Source organism: Macaca mulatta, chromosome 17 (assembly GCF_049350105.2).
Source record: "Macaca mulatta isolate MMU2019108-1 chromosome 17, T2T-MMU8v2.0, whole genome shotgun sequence".
Taxonomy (NCBI): Eukaryota; Metazoa; Chordata; class Mammalia; order Primates; family Cercopithecidae; genus Macaca; species Macaca mulatta.
Genome location: NC_133422.1, coordinates 105,126,086 through 105,142,448, shown reverse-complemented (window position 1 = coordinate 105,142,448; position 16,363 = coordinate 105,126,086). Strand labels below are relative to the sequence as shown.

General features: G+C 46.0%; 1 protein-coding gene across 4 annotated transcripts; it reads right to left on the bottom strand.

Moving 5' to 3' along the window:
• Positions 1 to 9,084: 9,084 nt before the first annotated feature.
• ING1 (inhibitor of growth family member 1) lies at positions 9,085 to 16,363 on the bottom strand. 4 transcript variants are annotated; one of them, XM_015121334.3, is made up of 2 exons: positions 14,432 to 15,420; positions 9,085 to 10,919 (listed from the first exon to the last, which is right to left on the bottom strand). In XM_015121334.3, the coding sequence occupies exons 1-2, from the start codon at positions 14,577 to 14,579 to the stop codon at positions 10,216 to 10,218; spliced, it is 852 nt and encodes a 283-aa protein (XP_014976820.2). In that variant the 5' UTR covers positions 14,580 to 15,420; the 3' UTR covers positions 9,085 to 10,215.

Sequence of the window (16,363 nt, the reverse complement as noted above, 5' to 3'; positions counted from 1 at the left end):
GAGAATTCTCTTGTGTTTCCTCTTGGGTATGTATTTAAAACCTTTCCCTTCCCCCATATTTCATACAAAATTTGTATGTGTTTGGGGACTAGTGCAGTCCACCATATTGAAAAGACGCCCTTCATGGCTTCTATAAAATTGAGCAGACCAGGCTGGGTAACATGGTAAAACCCTGTCTCTACAAAAAATGCAAAAAGACTAATTAGCTTGGCAGGGTGGTGCACGCCTGTGGTGCCAGCTACCAGGGAAGCTGAGGTGAGAGGATCGCCTGAGCCTGGGAAGTGGAAGCTGCAGTGAGCTGAGATCTTGTCACCGTTTTGCAGCTTGGGCGACAGAGCGAGACCCTGTCTCCAAAAAAGAAAAAAAAAAGATTGATCATCCCAACTGACTTCCTGCTGTCTCATAGCCATCGCTCTCCAGATCTTCGTTTCTAGGGTTGACACTCTGCTTTCTCTGCACTAGAAGAATGTTCGCCTGGTACCCTAAAAAAGATTTCAAGTCGCCCCATCACTGAAGAGAGGAACACAACGCCTTTGGTAATGGAACAATATTTTACCCCATGAACACACTCCAGTGACGTAATTTCACAGTAAAGCCAGAAATGCCATTCATTAACTTCTTCCCTATGCTGGATATTAAGAGTACAAATAAAACTGTCGCAAGAGTCATTCTACAAAATAACATTATAGAAATATAAGAGGAAATAAAATGAGTACATCTGTCCATGTATTTTGATTCCTCAAAACACAGTAATCCTGGTATTATTCAATTTGTTCTTCTATGGTCTGGTCTTATATTTTTTAAAAATTAGGTTGCACTGCAACCTCAGTGGCAGGAGTTATAACCTCATGTAAGATCTGCCTCACACCAGTGTCCTGTGAGAGCTTGTTACAGTCCTCCTGTGCTGCTTTCCTTTGACCTTTCTAGATCATTCCTGAAATGTGGAGCCACGTGCAGTAAGCCTCACAAGCTGTTTCCTGATTATCTTTACATATTCTATTCCCATTCCTCCCCCTGCAGTGCAATCTAGTTTTCGCTTCTGTAGACTGGGTTCTCAGCGGCTCATCTTTTCATTCTCCACATCCGGCCTGGCACTTTCTAAAGAATTAAACATCTTGGCCAGGCACAGTGGCTCACGCCTGTAATCCCAGCACTTTGGGAGGCTGAGGTGGGTGGATTACCTGAGGTCAGGAGTTCGAGACCAACCTGATCAACATGGCGAAACCCCGTCTCTACTAAAAATACAAAAATTAGCTGGGCGGGGTGGCAGGCACTTGTAATCCCAGCTACTCGGGAGGCTGAGACATGAGAATAGCTTGAATCCAGGAGGTGGAGGTTGCAGCGAGCCGAGATCATGCCATTGCACTCCAGCCTGGGTGACAGAGCAAGACTCCATCTCAAAAAAAAAAAAAAAAAAAAAAAAAAGAATTAAACTTTTTGGTCAAGTATAGAAGGTTTCAAAATTTGCAAAGTGAAATGGTCCTTACCAGCCTTCCAAGATGGCAGGAAGGTCATCCTCATATATCTTGACTTTCAACTACCTCATATTATTGAAGATCTTTGTGTCATAAAAGTATTTCATTGTTAGTTGACTTCTAATTTCTCATGTTTATGGAACAGACTGATGGTGCAAAGAGTCATAAATATTTTGAAAATTGTGTATATTGGCCATGGATAACTATAATTTCCCCTCTTCCATCTAACTTTTACTTACCTTAAAATACAAAAATTAGGCTGGGCGCGGTGGCTCACGCCTGTAATCCCAGCACTTTGGGAGGCCAAGGCGGGTGGATCACAAGGTCGGGAGATCTAGACCATCCTGGCTAACACGGTGAAACCCCGTGTCTACTAAAAATACACAAATTAGCGGGGCGCGGCGGCATGCACCTGTAGTCCCAGCTGCTGGGGAGGCTGATGCAGGAGAATGGCATGAACCCGGGAGGCGGAGCTTGCAGTGAGCCAAGATCACGCCACTGCACTCCAGCCTGGGTGACAGAGAGAGACTCCATCTCAAAAAAAAAAAAAATTAATTTCCATTCCCTGAGCACCTCCCAATTAAAGGGAAAAGAATGAAGCCAGAGCCAGTATTGGTCGTGGTGGCATAACTGTCCATTCAAACACAGCATCTATCAGGGCAAGTGTTTTTTTTGTTTTTGTTTTTGAGATGGAGACTCTGTGGCCCAGGGTGGAGTGCAGTGGTGTGATCTTGGCTCACTGCAACCTCCGCCTCCCAGGTTCAAGTGATTCTCCTGCCTCAGCCTCCCGAGTAGCTGGGACTACAGGTGCGTGCCACCACGCCCGGCTAATTTTTTGTATTTTTAGTAGAGATGGGGTTTCACCATGTTGGCCAGGATGGTCTCGATCTCCTGACCTCGCGATCCGCCGCGCCTGGCCGGGCAAGTGTTTTTAAAATGGAAACATTCGCTCTAACATAGCACCTGACTGTCCACGACAGGCTCCAGCAATTTAGTGTCCACCACACTATCTACCCCTTGGCCACTGCGTGCCTCACGGATCGATCTCCACCTGGTCCACACTTTCTGAACATATCTGTGCTGCACAGAAAAATCCTTGCTGCGGTGCCGTCATTGCTCTTCTGATTCCTGAATTTTCTGACACTTCTGTTATCTTTCTTATCTTTGCTTGAGACAGAGTCAATTATTGTTACTTGTAACCAAAAGATGCTCAAATAATATAGAAAATAAGTATTTATCAAACAATTTCTTATGTTAAACACTTTGGGAGACAGCAAACTGTTTCCAGGCATCTTTGTAAATGGATACATTGCTAAACTCTGTGAATGATTATTTACATTTGTTTTTATAAAATTTTATAATAAAAATATTACATTAATTGGGCGATTAACACCTAACCACATTAACGTCTTAAATATTAATCATTTAGAAATACTGCATTTCCAATGGCATACACATTTATCCAAAAATATTCCCTTCACACAAATCAAACTGAAATTCTCTTTTAGGTGTGTTTTTAGAACTGGTTTCCAAGTTAGAAAAGAAAATGTTTCATGTTTAAATGTCAGTTCTTGGATTCAGTCTTTACTCTACACGTCTTTATTAAAGGCCGGTGGCTTAACACGAGAGACCCACAGTTCCTAACGTCTGCGTAAATGAGAACAGGTGCACCCACGAAACGGCAGGGCTGATGGAGCGGGGCAGTGGCGCCGGCCTGAGGTAACAGCACTTTATCCTGCTGGCAGCCCCGCCGCCAACCCAGGGAGCGCCTTTGAGGAAGTGGCTTCATCACCCGTGAGCCTCAGTTTCCTCACCCACACAGTGAAGAGACTGAATGAGATTTTCTGCCTACTCTGAATTCAATCAAGAGGTGAGTCAAAATGAAGTTTAATAGGCTCTGATTGCTGCTAAAAAATAAAAATTTGATGTATTTACTTCTGTGTTCTACAAAGAGAAATGGAATTGTTTACGGAAAAGCAGCCATGGAGGGCTTCCTCCTCGTGCAGCAGGGACCTGGCAGTGACCACTAGAAGCTAAGGGCGGACTTGATTCTCTTCAGCTGTAAGGAATCGCAAGTCCATTTTTTAATAATACATGTGGTAAAATAGAATAATTTGACCAAAAATATTACTCAAATTATTATCTGTACGGTGCTCTAGCATTTCCAAAGTATTTTCAGACATTAACAAGTCTGGGCCTCCACTCATGGGATGGGCATTATCACTGTCCTTATTTTGCTTCTGAGGACACTGGGCTGAGAAGAGTGACTTCCTTGAGGTCAGCCTGTGATAAACTAGTCCTGATTCAAATCTGACTTTGACTCTCATGCTGATTCTAGCACCATGCATGGCTCCTAGTGAACTGCTTAAAACCTTGCAGGTAGGCTGGTCACGGTGGCTCACACCTGTAATCCCAGCACTTTGGGAGGCCGAGGCAGGCGGATCACCTGAGGTCAGGAGTTTGAGACCAGCCTCGCCAACATGGAGAAATCCCGTACTACTAAAAATACAAAATTAGCCAGGTGTGGCGGCACATGCCTGTAATCCCAGCTACTCCGGTGGCTAAGGTAGGAGAATTGCTTGAACCTGGGAGGCGGAGGTTGCGGTGAGCAGAGATCATACCATTGCACTCCAGCCTGGGCGAAACTCAATCTCAAAAAAACAAAACAAAACAAACAAACAAATAAAACCTTGCAGGTAAATTACCATCCTAAAATTCACTGTAAAGCAAAACAAGAAACTTGAAGTTAGCATCCTGGTTTACCTGGAGGAAAATCAGAAGCATGAGAACTTGGTAGTGCAAACATCCATGGCTCCTGCAGACCCCTTCAGGAAAAGAAGCCCAGCAATTACGACTTTTTCGCTCTCTCCTCCCGTGAGATCATGAGCGTTTCTTTCACCTTCTACACCTTTCTCAGTTGTAAGACCTCCGCAGAGCTGGGAGGACAGCACGCTCCTGGCATGTTAGGCGTTCAGGAAACACCAGCAGCAACATCAGGTCCTGACCATGAGGAGGCCTCTGGGTGCTGGGTGGTGGTCGAGGATGCCGGTTTTGGAGCCAGATGAAGGACGTTGGCCTTGTGCAAGTCAGGTCCCTGACCTGAGTCTTGGCACCTTCATCAGGAAAAGCGTCCATTTTTTGGCAGGGTTGTCATAAAATATAAAGTGTGCAGTGCTAGCAGTGTCTAGCATATAGAAGGCAATAAATGGTGGCTATATTGATATACGTACACCGTGACACTGAGTACCTTAAAGTTGCTTGCTGAAACAAGCATTTTCTTGTTTCGTAGAAAATTCTACTTTAATATAAAATATTGTAGCATTGAAGAGTTTGGATGTGTAACTTGCAATGCCTTAGAAAAATATCCTAAGGGGCTAGGTGCTCATGCCTGTAATCTCAGCACTTTGGGAGACTGAGGCGGGTGGATCACCTGAGGTCGGGAGTTCGAGACCAGCCTGACCAACATGGAGAAATCCCGTCTCTACTAAAAATACAAAATTAGTTGGGTGTGGTGTGGTGGCGCGTGCCTGTAATCCCAGCTACTCGGGAGGCTGAGGCAGGAAAATCTCTTGAACCCAGGAGGCGGAGGCTGCAGTGAGCCAAGATTGCACCATTACACTCCAGCCTGGGCAACAAGAGCAAAACTCCATCTCAAAAAAAAAAGAAAAAGAAAAAGAAAAAGAAAAAAAAATCCGAAGCACAACATAAACTTTTCTAACCACTTCAAAAAAAAAAAAGAAAATTTCTACTTTAGCCAGGCACGGTGGCTCACTCATGCCTGTAGTCCCAGCACTTTGGGAGGCTGAGGCAGGTGGATCACCAGAGGTCAGGAGTTCGAGACCAGCCTGGCCAACATGGTAAAACCCTGTCTCTACTAAAAATACAAAAATTAGCCGGGCGTGGTGATGCACGCCTGTAATCCCAGCTACTTGGGAGGCTGCGGCAGGAGAATAGCTTCAACCCAGGAGGCGAAGGTTGCAGTGAGCCGAGATCGTGCCATTGCACTCCAGCCTGAGCAACAAGAGCAAGATTCCATCTCAAAAAAAAAAAAAAAAGAGAGAAAATAAAGAAAAAGAAAAAGAAAAAAATTGCTTTAATGGAGCATTGACTGGCTGCAGTCAAGATTTAACCTAGGCTGGGCATGGCGGCTCACACCTGTAATCCCAGCACTTTAGGAGGCCAAGGCAGGCGAATCATGAGGTCAGGAGTTCATGACCGCCTGGCCAACATGGTGCAACCCTATCTCTACCAAAAATACAAAAAAATTAGCTGGGCATAGTGGTGTGTACCAGTAATCCCAGCAACTCGGGAGGCTGAGGCAAGAGAATCGCTGAACCTGGGAAGCAGAGGTTGCAGTCAGTTGAGATCAGGCTACTGCACTCCAGCCTGGGTGACAGAGCAAGACACCATCTCAGGAAAAAAAAAAAAAAAAAAAAAGATTTAACCTGTTATTCAGTTTGTAGTGACTTCTTTTCAGATTGGGGGTTTTAATTGGAAAAATACCAACCCCATCTTTATGAAAAAAATCAGGTAATACATAGTATTGAGGTAAGGAAAGAGAACTGACTTAATGATTTTCTTCATTCCAGTTATAGAATTCCTGTCATTCTTTTGGTGGCACAGGCGGCACAGCTCACTAATGTTTGGTTTGTGAGGAAAAAAAATGTAATAGTTGGATTCTCATTGATGAGCTGCTTAAAAAACAAAGACAAAATAGTTAAAATAAATACTCTGAAACAAAGCCCCTCATAAAAAAACCTCAGGAGGCAATTTTGACTTAGCAACATAACACACATTTGCTCTCCCACCTCCTTCCCATTAGCCGTGTCTTCCTAAGCCCTCCACATAAATTCAGAATGAGAGCCTGTGCAGAGAACACGAGTGCCTCAAGAAATGCAGTCACGGACTAGCAATTTTTCCAGATTAAAAAAAACCCAGAAATCTAGCCCCCAAAGTTCTGAGAACTGCCTGGATCTGCGATGAAGAGGTACATTCTACATGCTAAAACAGAGAGGGAGGCGGACAGTATCAATAAAACCTTGCTCCATATATGCCAAGGATTCCAGAGCCACAAATTATGTTAGATAGAAGGAAAAAAGCTAGATGTCCTCGAGAGCACATCATGCCTTTAGATGTGCACAGATGAAGCTCCTAATCATTATGCCTAATAAAAAGATTTAATACTTTAATGAAATATTAAAAGGTTCAGGTAAGTTCCAGGTAACTTATTTTACCTGGGACACTACATGAACGTGAACTACAAAAGGATGTCACAACTAAATGTGTACTTGTTCCAAAATAATATATAACAGGAAATGGCTTTTACTTTGATAAATGCTTTATTCAGCATTGGCAACCACCGATAGTCTCAAATATTGAGACAACTCGCATAGCTGTAACCACACCAAAAGAAAACCACCAGCCGACATCCCAGTCACCGGCAAGTAAGTGCCTGTAGGTCTGTGACTCCTGAAGCACCTCTCTCAGCACCTGGGGAGCCTGTCCCAGGAACAGTATGGTTGCTCAACACTTCCTTGAACATACAACATTTCCTTAGTCCAGTTTACAATACTAAGTATTACATCATAATGAAAACACTTTTTGGACCCTTTATCCGAACTGTAAATAACCTGGTTATTATACAACAAATATGCATTGAACATCTAAGTAAAAGCAACTGTTCTACATTAGATCGCTTTTCACTAATCTGCTCTTCAAAAAGAATTCAGTACCATTTTTGGTCCTCATGTCGGAATTCCAGGATCTTTCTACTGTAGCTAATCATGATCTAAATCCCAAATCTTGAGTGTTTTAAGTACTTATCTGTGATTTTTTTATGTCCACTGGAAATAACAAGAGTGATTTAAGACTGCCAATCCAACAAAACATGACTCTGTATTGTATCTAATTTTTAAAAAGAGTAAGTGGCTACCCACCTGTCCTTACGAGAAACTTGAAGAAAGCTAGAGAAAAAATATCCAACATTTGAATATGCCAGTGCCTTACTCACTTAACCTCATGTATTTCTCAGAACCACCGTCTGTGAAACGTATTTTAAAAGTGTAGAACTACAGACCAAGTGTTAAGCAATTTATTCAAGATCAAGCCCTTAAGGACAGGGCTGGGTTCCTAGATTGCAAGGCTTGGCCTCCGAGCTGTCTCTCTTCACCAGTTGCCCACACCAAAACTGAATATGAAGAAATCCAGTATTAGCAACTGCATTTCATTGAATCTTCATTTCTATAACTTAATTTCCATTATTACCTCCAATTAATATAGAAGTGAAAAATTAGCATAAAATGTTATATAAGCAAAGACTCCAGCTATTTTTATTGTCACTGGATTTTTATTATTTTAATTCTATAACTTATTTTCATAAACTCTTTTTGTTCACTATTTGGGTAAGTCTCAACAAATTTAAACACCCAAGACTCTTAAATGTTCTGGAGTTTTACAGGAAAGTAAACACCTATTTGTAGATATTGATATGTAAAAAGTTCAAATTTCAGTGTATGACCAACTACAGTTTGCATTTCTCTACAGAGTACCCCTCTGTGATGGAATTTCACTGGAAAATAGTCAGCCACTTATGTCCAGCACAAATAAAGTTCACAATAATTGTTTATCCCAAGTAAACAATCAGCAAACTTAATGTTTTACTTACAATAAATATATGCCGTATACTTAGCTTCTATAATGTCATCACTCATTGCTTCTTCATGGCAGCTTCACAGAGACTGTGAAACAGATCATGGAAAGAAACTGATTTTACCACGTACGAAGTTAAAGTGAACCATGCGTCACTTAGGGTGTGGTGGCTCACGCCTGTCATCCCAGCACTTTGGGAGGCCGAGGCGTGTGGATCACGGTCAAGAGATCGAGACCATACTGGCCAACATGGTGAAACCCCATCTCTACTAAAAATACAAAAATTAGCTGGGCATGGTGGCACGCACCTGTAGTCCCAGCTACTCAGGAGACTGAGGCAGGAGAATCGCTTGAGCCCGAGAGGCGGAGGTTGCAGAGAGCCAATATCACGCCATTGCACTCCAGGTTGGAGACAGGGCGAGACTCTATCTCAAAAAAAAAAAAAGAAAGAAATTAAAACTCCGGCCAGGCGTGGTGGCTCACACCTGTAATCTCAGCACTTTGGAAGGCCGAGGTGAGTGGATCACCTGAGGTCGGGAGTTCGAGACCAGCCATGACCACCATGGAGAAACTGTGTTCTCTACTAAAAATACAAAATTAGCCGGGCGTAGCGGCAGGTGCCTGTAGTCCCAGCTACTCAGGAGGCTGAGGCAGGACAATCACTTGAACCTGGGAGGCGGAGGTTGCAGTGAGCGAAGATCGCGCTATTGCACTCCAGCCTGGAACAAGAGCGAAACTCCGTCTCAAAAAAATAAAAAACAAATGAAAACTCCACTGACCCTTTCAATATGTGGGCAGATCAATGTTAGATGCCAGTTTAAATCAGAGGTCAGCAAACTCTTTCTGCAGAGGGCCTGAAAATAGTTTTGGCTTGTCAACTCAAAAGGTCTCAGTTGCAACTAATGAACTCTGCCATTTTGCAAAAGCATCCACAGACAATACATACGCACATAAGCACAGCTCTGTTCCACCGAAACTTTATTTATGGACACTAGAATTTAAACTCCATATAATGTTCAAACAAGTGGTGGACTGGACTTGACAAGTGGGCAGTAATTTCCTGACCCAGGGTCTGAATACAGATTCTGTTTTGACACATATTTATTTGCTGGCAATTAGGTAACTTCATTATTAATAAGTGAGAACAATAATACAAAATTTACTTAAGGCTTCGTCTAAACTGCTGGTGTATAAATTTTTAAGACAAATTTTAAAAGTTACTTATGTCAAAATTAAATATACTACTAGAGGAACAAACTGGCCAAGTTTCATTTATTTCTTCACGTAACATTTTTACAGCTCACATACAGCAGGAAGCACACCTTTGCACATAATTGTGACATTAGCTTCACAACAGCATCTGCTGACTGCACTTCCAATCATAATATAGCAAGTGCAAGTTCACTTGGAAATGTACATTTATACACCTGATATAAATTAAAGATGGCTACACTATGATTCGTGATAGCAAAAGCATGACTTGAGGTTCCTTGACTAGACCGCTTGTTTAAGAGAAGTGTACCCAAGCATTTTAAAATGGCCATTTGGGGAACAGGCCAAAATATAAAATATCTATCATGTAAAATTTAACCATTTACCTTTTTAAAAAATAATCTTCAAACTTGAAACCTTTGTTACTGAATTGTTATATGGATATACATCATGGCAGCAAGAACCACATTTACTATAGGCTGTATTTTTGGCGACCGGCCAATTAAAAAAATTTGTTCATAAAGTAATATTACTTTTATTAAAAAAAAGCTAAATGAAGTATTTTCCTTCCACATTTAATGTGTTAGGTTGAGTTTAGTCCCCCTCCTCCCACAAGAAATCAGTCTGAGACTTAAGTGTTTAATCAAACCTATATTTGTAGTTTCTAAAATGCTGATCCACAGACCACTTTCTTGTTACACGTGTACCAATGAAAACAAAAGGCAAACAGAATCACTGCCATCCCTATGAAAGGAATGGTTCCTTTTCTAACATTCTTTAAAAATATACATTTTACACTCCCTGCACCTCAACAAAGGCGGCAATGTAATAAATACACGGTTTATTTTGTCCTCCTCACTACCAGGCGCCTGTCCACAAACTACCTGTTGTAAGCCCTCTCTTTTTTGGATTTCTCCAGGGCTTTGTCCATGGTCTTCTCGTTCTCCCCCCGGCACTTGGGACAGTACCACTTGCCCTTGGGTTTATGATTGAGCCCCACGCACGAGAAGTGGAACCACTCGATGGGACACTCGTCGTTGTCACAGCCGATCATCTCCCCGTAGGAGACCTGGTTGCACAGACAATACGTGGGTTCGTTGGGGTCGATGGGGAGGTCGGCAGGGGACGCCTCCCGCTCCGCCTTGGCCTTGGAGCGCTTCTTCTTCTTGGAGGTCTTGGCCTTCTTCTCCTTGGGTGTGCCCGAGGCGCTGTCCTCGTGGTCGTGGTTGCTGGACGCGTTCTCGCGGTTCTCGTTGTTGCGCTGCCTTCGCGAGCGCTTACTGTTGGGCTTCTCAGCCTGCGCTGCCGCCTCGCCTTTGGGCCTGTCCGCGCCAGCCTTGCCGCTGTTGCCCGCTGTGTCGCCCAGCTCCTGCTGCGCCTCGAACAGCTCCACGTGGCTGTCCACTTGCCGCGTGCGGTTCTCCACCAGCTCCACCATCTGGCTCACGATCTGGATCTTCTCATCGCCCAGCTCCTGGCTGCGGATCAGCGCGCGCTGTACACAGTGCAGCATCCGCCGCTTCTGCGCCCCGTCCGTCTCGCGGCTAAAGCGCTCGTAGTACTCGTCCAGCTCCTTCAAGATCTCTGGGGGCAAGAAGGACAGGCATCACTCGCGAGCAGGACATCGGGACAACCCACACGGCCCCGGACCCGGGTCTACGGAGAGGGCTGGCAGGGGGCCCAGGGGCCAGCGCACGGCTTGCCCAGCCCACCAGCCACAGGCCCTCCAGGGCCTCTCTGTTCCTGTGCCCTGGAACTAAATGCAAATGCCAGAAGAGCTCCCACAGGAAGAGGAGCCGCTCCAGCCATCCCAGAGAGAACCACAGAACAGTTCCTACGCACGGGTGACAATGCCCGAAGCCATTAAGAGGAAACATTTAAATGAAGTGCAGTGCTCGGGACCCAACCTGTATTAATACTTTCTATTAATGATTATGTCCTATACTGCCATCATTTTTACTCAAATGTTTCTATTTGAATGCAATTATTAATATACATATAACGTTATATATAAACATGGTATTTATTACATTATACACAATATACAAACGATAAAATATAAATTATTTGAATATTTCAAATAAAAAAGGTCTCTATTTTAACATACCAACATCTAGAATATCCTGTTAAATTAGAGAACGTGTATAAATTTATATAATAGCTCTCTATGATTTAAAGAACCGGGTTAACAGCAAAGGTCCAGGCTACTTTGTGTTAGGTCCTCAGTTTCAGTCCCCACATTTATTCTAGCATGTTATTCCTCTGTATTAGTGAAAGCAAGAACAGTTCTGCCACAATAATCCAGAAAAACCTAGCTTTGCTTTATTATTATTATGACTGTTGTTATTATTATTTTAGGGGCAAGGTCTGTCTCTGTCGCCCAGGCTGGAGTGCAGTGGTGCAATCTCGGCTCACTGCAGCCTCGACCTCCCAGGCTCAAGTGACCCTCCCACCTCAGCCTCCTGAGTAGCTAGGACTACAGGAGCACAACTGTAATGGGTCATTATTATTATTTTTTAACTGCAGTGAATGTACTAGCCTTGCTTTAAAACAAAGCTGGTAGATTTTACTTTTGCATCTACTGCTTAAACAAAAACATCTTCACATCTATTAAAGTCAATGGACTTTAAAATGCCATCAAAAAGAAAAGAAAACCTCTTCAGTATTTAAATATAAAACTTCTTGGGCATGTTAGAGGACAGTGCATATGATTTTAAAGTGTAATTAGGCAATTTCTCAAGAAACAAAAGCTGTTAAAAAAATCTAGTTGAGGCCGGGCGCGGTGGCTCAAGCCTGTAATCCCAGCACTTTGGGAGGCCGAGACGGGCGGATCACGAGGTCAGGAGATCGAGACCATCCTGGCTAACACAATGAAACCCCGTCTCCACTAAAAATACAAAAAAAATTAGCCGGGCGTGGTGGCGGCGCCTGTAGTCCCAGCTACTCGGGAGGCTGAGGCAGGAGAATGGCGGGAACCCGGGAGGCGGAGCTTGCAGTGAGCCAAGATCGCGCCACTGCACTCCAGCCTGGGCGACAGAGCGAGACTCCGTCTCAAAAAAAAAAAAAAAAAAAAAAAAAAAAAAAAAAAAAATCTAGTTGAAATAAGGGCAGTAAACAGTCTTGCCAAAAGGCTACTCACAAAGAAATTCCAGAGCTCTTTTTCCTCAAACAATAACCATTAAATTAAACAGTACCAGATTATTCTCCTAAAACCTTTTTGCAGTCTCTTTAAACAAGGCAACAATACTACTTTTTTTGTTGAGACGGAGTTTTGCTCTTGTTGCCCAGGCTGGAGTGCAATGGCGCGATCTCGGCTCACTGCAACCTTGGCCTCCCAGGTTCAAGCGATTCTCCTGCCTCAGCCTCCCGAGTAGCTGGGATTACAGGCATGCAACACCACGCCCAGTATTTTCAGTAGACAGGGTTTTCTCCATGTTGGTCAGGCTGGTCTCCCAACTCTCGACCTCGTGATCCGCCTGCCTCAGCTTCGGAAAGTGCTGGGATTACAGGAGTGAGCCACCGTGCCAGGCCAACAATACTACTTGTAAACTAGGAAGGGTATGGGGAGGGGCTGGGAGTGGGAGGGATTGTCTAAAATGGTACCCCCTCCCTTTCCAGATCTTATCTCCAAATAGTTATAAGATATATACCTAACACTAGAGTAAACATAAGAAGTTGGGCCAACGCTGAAGCTTCTCTAAATGGTATTATTTTCCAGAGTATATTCTCAAACTAAAGACAGCTCTGAAGACATTTCCTAGAAGAACAATGCAGGCTGCCTGCCACCAGGAGGAATGCCCTAGTCTCATATAGTCACTAATTATAAAAATAAATAGCTGTGTTCAACGTATCCAAGTAATACCAATTTATCCAACTTATTTATCATAGATGTTAAAATATGAGTGTGTACCATTTATTTTTAAATGGATTTAGGCTTATAAAATGGTATCACTTCTTTTCATCAGTAATCAAAGTTCTAAAGACAGTATTGTCATTTGATGGAAAAGAAAACCATCATATAAATTTAAAATTTAATAACATAGAGGTTATTTGGCATCACAAGCAAGCTTCCATCCAGACGAAGCCTAATTTGTGGGGAAGAGAAACAGATATCCCATTGCAAAATTACCAAGAAGTATTTCTGTTACCTAATAGTTCTTTGATACCCCAAACAAAGTATTTTATCAACAAAACCACTAAGTACAAATATTTATAGACAGGAACACCACCACTGCGAAATAGGAAGCCATCCTTCCAGACACTCTGCTCCTTGAATGCCAGCAACTCAGCTTCAGACACACTGCTACCTTTCTTCCAAACATACTCCACACCAACATTACCATGGAAAGCAGCAACACATGGAATTTACAGATTAAATGAGATTGTAGCAACATTGAAATTGGTTTGTCCAATTATTTTAAATGTATTTTAATTTTACGTAAGGGTTGCCCTGAAATTCTTTATGAAGCGGACTTCCCAGGGGGTGGGTAGGTATTTTTATAATAATGTTTGAAAAATAATTCAAGCAATCTCAAACACCATTTTAAATCGATAAACTAATTATAATCCATGTTTACGAATTAACAGACAACCGATGCCTACTAAGCAAAAGACGTCTGACTTCCTGTAGAGTAGATCTGTGAAAACAAGCTTCGTCTTTCAGAACTACGCGGCAGAGCTCAGCATTTACAGCGAAGTCCAAGGAGCTGTGACCCTTGCGACAGATTCTCGCGCTTCTCAGCGCTACCAGTTGCACGGCTCCAGTACTCCCCCAGGGGCGGGACTGTGATCTTTCCTGAAGCCAAAAAGTTCATCATCCTAGGTGAACCTGAAGCAAGCAGCAAGCCAGGCTCTCCCCAGCAACGACAGGAGAACAAAGTGGCTCCGTGAACTTTGCTGTCTTGACGGCTGGGACCCTGCACCCCGCCCCGCGCTTTTTTCTATCGTTGAACGATCAGAGTGGTCTCAGCCCCTGCCTCCCTTCCGTCCGGAGCCCCAGGGTCACTCCACGGAGCCCGCCCGCCCCGAGGACAGCACCTTCCAGGAAAGTTCCCGCGCCGAGGGTCCCGCTCGTGGACGCAGCCCCAGTCACTCACGTTTCCCCGGCCACGCGCGGCCCCTCCCTCGGGTCAGCAAAGATGCGGCCTGGGACTGTCTGCGGGCCGGTCTCGCGGGTCGCGGGAGGCGGCCCGAACTGCAGCCCCGGCCCCGAGCCCCCAGCCCTGGGGTCCCCGTTACTGCCATAACTCCGCGCCCAAAAGTGGCAGTGCTGAGTGGAGAGAGGGGCCTGGGCGACACCAGCCGGCCCTCCAGCCAATGGGGAGGAGGCCAGCAGGAGACTCGCCGCGCCCCCCGAGAGCCGCCGCATATGGGAATCGCCGATTTGGAGGGCGGAGGCCAGGAGGAGAACCAACCACACCGCAAGGCGGAAGAGCACAGCCCGCCCCAGCAGCGACAAGGCCCAATCCGAGGCTGGAGGCCGAGCGACCCGAAGACGTTCAAATCAACCACACTCCACCCCGCTCCTCCCCGAAAAAGAAAAAAGAAGACAGCGGAAACACAGACCCATGCCAGTTATTGCGCTACACCCGCCTTCATCCGCCTCAGCGACCAATCGTTCCGCAGGGGAATGATAAGGACATTCCACGAAGGACGTCACAGCCAACCACCGGAAGGCTGAGGCGGGACGTTCCACAATATGCTAATGAGATTCCTATAAAAGAAGCTGCGAAGCTACGTCTTGGATAGAGCGCGCAGGGGCGCCTTCCCGGTAGGGGTATCTGGTGCTTTCGGGCATGGCGATGGATTTTTTTTGCCCCCACCTAACTCTTCCGTTTCCCTACTGCGTAGCTTTGTAAACATTAGTAAACTCGGAGTGGTGATCCACATTCAAAACAGAGCCCCCAAAGCCTTGACTGACCTCGCAGAAAACTTTCCCCAACAGCCAACAATTCCCGGCGGACACGAACTCGCCACCTCTCTCTGACACCCTGGGCGGCCAGGTCTGTAGAGAACGACCCACAGGTCCTCTCATCTGCCACAATCCTCTCCAACCCAGCGATCTGCCCGCGCCCCCCCGAGCGCAGCGCTGCGCAGATGGGCGCCTTCCCCGCCTCCGCTCCTCCCCTTCCCTTCCCCACGGCACACAGAGAAAAACCCTCGTCCTCCGCAAACTACAACCGGCGGCGTCTCCCCTCGCAGTCGGCCCTTACTCGGTGTCCAGTGCCAAGTGAGGGCCGGAGGGGACTGGGCGGGGGCGACCGAGCTACCCCGAACGGAGTACTACCCGGTACTTTATGTAACACTCGGATTGGGGACTGGGTGGGGGGCGGCGAAGAAGGGCCAGGGGAGCGGCGTTGCTCCGGACCGAGGCACCGGGTCCGCGGGAACCCCGGCCCACAGCCGCCCTCCTCCTTCAGCCACATCTCGGCGTCCTACAGCCCCAGGCGCCGGCACATCCCTCCATCTCGCGCCGTAATCTGCACCCCCTCCTAGAGGACGCGGCTTGGACCCGCCGCCCCCTCCCCCGCAGCACCCGCCTCATCACTTCACTACAAAGAGCGCTTTGGTCGCGCAGCCTTGCAGCGAGACCTCTCGCGCCTCCTTCCTCCTCCGTGTCCCGGGCTTTGCACACAAGGACCTTGGCGAATCAAAGGCGCTCCAGACCTTTTGTTCCTGCCCCTGCCGAGGGCCGCCGCTGCGGAGCCGGCCGCTTCCTCCGCTCCACGGCAGGACCGGGCCGGCTCCGCGGCGCGCCCGGACCCGCCGGGATGGAGGCGGCCGCCCCCGCCCATCCATCACCCGGCCGTACCTTGGTATTTCGCGTCGATCTCCCGCATCAGCGAGACATTTCTCTGCAAGTCGAAAGGCAGGGACTCGATGGAGTCCAGGTAGTCCTCCACATAGTTCACCAGGTGGAGCTGCTCCCCGTTGGCAGGACTCAACATGGTTCACCCCGGAGGTCCCCGGCGACTCGGCGCGGCTTTCCGCTTCCTCCACCCCCCGCCCCCCTGAAAAAATAGCACTGC

Excerpts from the sequence above, each read along its gene's own strand:
- ING1 (XM_015121334.3), bottom strand. The coding sequence starts at position 14,579 with ATGGCAGTAACGGGGACCCCAGGGCTGGGGGCTCGGGGCCGGGGCTGC. Across the intron at positions 10,920-14,431 it reads CCGCGCGTGGCCGGGGAAAC|AGATCTTGAAGGAGCTGGAC; the intron begins GTGAGTGACTGG and ends TCTTGCCCCCAG.